The 2,941-nt window shown below is 57.2% G+C and overlaps 1 protein-coding gene across 1 annotated transcript; it reads right to left on the minus strand.

Annotated features, from left to right (window-relative positions):
- Positions 1-1,507: 1,507 nt before the first annotated feature.
- Positions 1,508-2,042, minus strand: PHYSODRAFT_512938 (hypothetical protein; the record flags this gene model as incomplete). Its single annotated transcript, XM_009532465.1, has 3 exons — positions 1,508-1,529; positions 1,636-1,704; positions 1,789-2,042. 3 exons carry the CDS (start codon positions 2,040-2,042, stop codon positions 1,508-1,510), a joined length of 345 nt encoding a protein of 114 aa, XP_009530760.1.
- Between the last annotated feature and the right edge of the window lie 899 nt (positions 2,043-2,941).

Consider the following 2,941-nt stretch of genomic DNA (forward strand, 5'->3'; position numbering starts at 1 on the left):
TCAGTCATCATAATGGCCTAGAAGCCGCTAGCAGCGTCGAGCGAGCAAAACCATAAGTACGCCTCCATGTCCGTCAGCAAGTCATCCACCAGGGGCATGGCGTACTCCATAATCTTGGTGATCGCATTAACGAGTTTGTAGTCGATACACAGGCGGATATCCACTCCATTCTTCTTCAGGACGATGACGATTGGCGACGCCCATGGGCTGTCCGAGAAGGAGATAAGCCCGGCCTTCAGCAGACCCTTCAGCAATTCGTACAGCTTACCGAGGAAGCGAAGCGGGGTCCGCCGAGTCTTCTGCTTGATCGGCGCGTGCCCCTGTACATTGATGTCACATACAACACCATAGGCTGGAGGCGGTAGAGCGTTGCCGCTCGCAATCATGATTTTCTCGTGGATCTTCAGCACATCGACCAGGTCCGTCTGCTGCTTCTCACTGAGCTCGTCATTCTGGACGTTCTGCCCAGAGTAATCCAATGTCGTCTCCGACGCTTCAGTTAGGTCTGGCAAGAACGCTAGCTCTTGTGCGTAGTCGGTTAGCTCAATCTCGTTTGCTACGTGCTCCGAAACGTCGTTCGATGTGTCCTCACCCTCGACAGACCCTTCTGCAACCATGGCGTGCATGACCGAGATATAGGTCGGCCTCCAGCAGCTGCTCAGGGTCAGTGATCGGGTTTACATCCGAATCATGGAATTCAGTGTCGGCGTCGGCGGTGGGGGTTCCGGCTTGAGTAGGAACGTCGTTAGGCCCTGGATCGTGTTCACCCCAGTCGACTTTGCTACTACACACCGCAGTCGACGTTTCTCCTGGCTCCAGGCTGGGCGCAGCGGTCCCAGAAGCTCCAAGGATGAGATCCTTGTTGTTTTGAGCTGTATCAGGGCATGCACTTAGTAGCGATAGGTTACCAAGATCAACGTTTGAACTATTTAGCTTTAGTGAGCTACAGCTAATTGAATTGATCCCAGTGATAGCTCGAATAGCATCTAATACCAGTGCTGTCATCGGCGATGCCTCGCCGAGCGTAATCGATGAGATAGCTCATCCGATAGTCGGTCTTGTTGTCAAGACTGATGTGACGACGCCTCGCCAAGCGACCGTGTGACGCGAACGCGTCATCAGTGAGGTCGGCGTGACCTTCACTGTGTTGTACCGCAATCATTCAGGTGATTACGGGACGATGATTACGTCACGGTGATTACGCCATGATTGTGGGTGCAAGATTGTGGGTACAAGATGGGCATCGACGTGGTGTTCTCTGATTGGATAAGGTAACTGTGTATCCAGTAGAGAATCCAGTAGGGTGTATCCAGTAAGAGGTATCCAGTAGCAGGCTTAGAGGTAGCACGCGGTTGCGAACTAAGGACCTGAATCGAATCACTTTGCATTTTGCCAACTACTGCTCAAGTGTTCTTCCTTTTGGTTATGAGCCCAAGCCCCGTCTTCCCTGACCAAGACCCCGACTACGCCTTCGCCATGGACGCCGCCCCGACCGCGACCGCCCGCATCAACAAGTTCGACGGAACCAACTTCCACACATGGAAGTTCAAGATGCAGATGGTGCTGGAGGAGCGCGAACTGTGGGAAGTGACGAGTGGGGAAGTGAAGCTCGAGCAGTGCACGACCGCGGCGGACCAAGCGACGTTTCGCAAGAAGTCGCGCAAGGCGCTGGCGATCGTCTGTCTCGCGTTGGAGGACTCGCAGCTGCCGCTGGTGCGGTCGGCGAAGGACGCGCATGATGCATGGTCAAGACTCGAGGGACACTTCGAGAAGAAGAGCCTGGCGAACAAGCTCTTTCTTCGTCGACGGTTCTTCACGACAACGATGGACGAAGGTGATGATGTGCTGGAGCACATTAACAAGCTCAAGACGCTGGCGGAACAGCTCGACGCGGTCGGCGCTCCGGTCAGCGAGGACGACTTGGTGATCACGCTTCTTGCCAGTCTGAGCGAGTCGTACCAGTTCCTCATCACGGCGTTGGAATCGCGTTCCGACACGCTGACGTGGGAGCTCGTGACGTCTCGGCTCCTGCACGAGGACATGAAGCGCAAGGGACGGCAGGCGCAAGCGCAGAGGACGAGCGCCTGTCACTACTGCGGCGAGCACGGACATTGGATCGCCAAGTGTCCGGTGCGGATCCGCGAGAACGGGGAGCGGCAGAGGCCGCAACGAGCGAACGTCGCGCAGGTCGAAGATGACTCTGGCGACTTCCTCTTCTCGGTTGGTGGCGACACGGGTGCCTCCAAGCTGAGCGGCATGTGGCTGGTCGACTCAGGTGCGACGCAGCACATGACGTACTCGAAGGAGTACATGAAGAACTACAAGAAGATCTCTCCGGTGGACGTGCATCTGGCGGACGACGGCGTGGTTCAGGCGGTGGGGAGCGGCGACATCGTGATGTCGATGCAGACACCGCGCGGCATGAAGAAGGGTGTGCTCACGGGTGTGTGGCACATCGCGAAGCTGTCGCGCAACCTGTTCTCCGTCGGCCGCTTCACCAAGGACGTCGGGCCAGTGACCTTCGAGAGCGACGGGTGCTTCGCGGAAACGAAGGGTCTCAAGTGGAAGCTCGGCGCTCGCGAAGGCAAAGGACTGTTCAAGCTCTGCATGACGCCGAGGACGCCTGCTGACGAGGCCAATGCGGCAAGCTCGAAGAATCGCCAAGGGGACACCACGTCGTACCTCTGGCACCTTCGACTTGGTCACATCGGCCATGGTGGTCTCGACGCCATCGTCAAGAAGGGCTACGGCACTGGCATCCCAATGACGTCGGTGAAGCAGTGGGAGGTGTGCGACGGGTGCGCACTCGGCAAGCAAACGCGAGTAAGCTTCATGAAGTCGTCGCCGAACCGTGCGAAGCAAGTGCTGGAGGTGGTCCACAGCGATGTGTGCGGTCCGATGCAGACGGCGACGTTCGGAGGCAAGCGCTACTCGTCACGTC

Source organism: Phytophthora sojae (genome assembly GCF_000149755.1).
Source record: "Phytophthora sojae unplaced genomic scaffold PHYSOscaffold_6, whole genome shotgun sequence".
Lineage (NCBI taxonomy): Eukaryota > Oomycota > Peronosporomycetes > Peronosporales > Peronosporaceae > Phytophthora > Phytophthora sojae.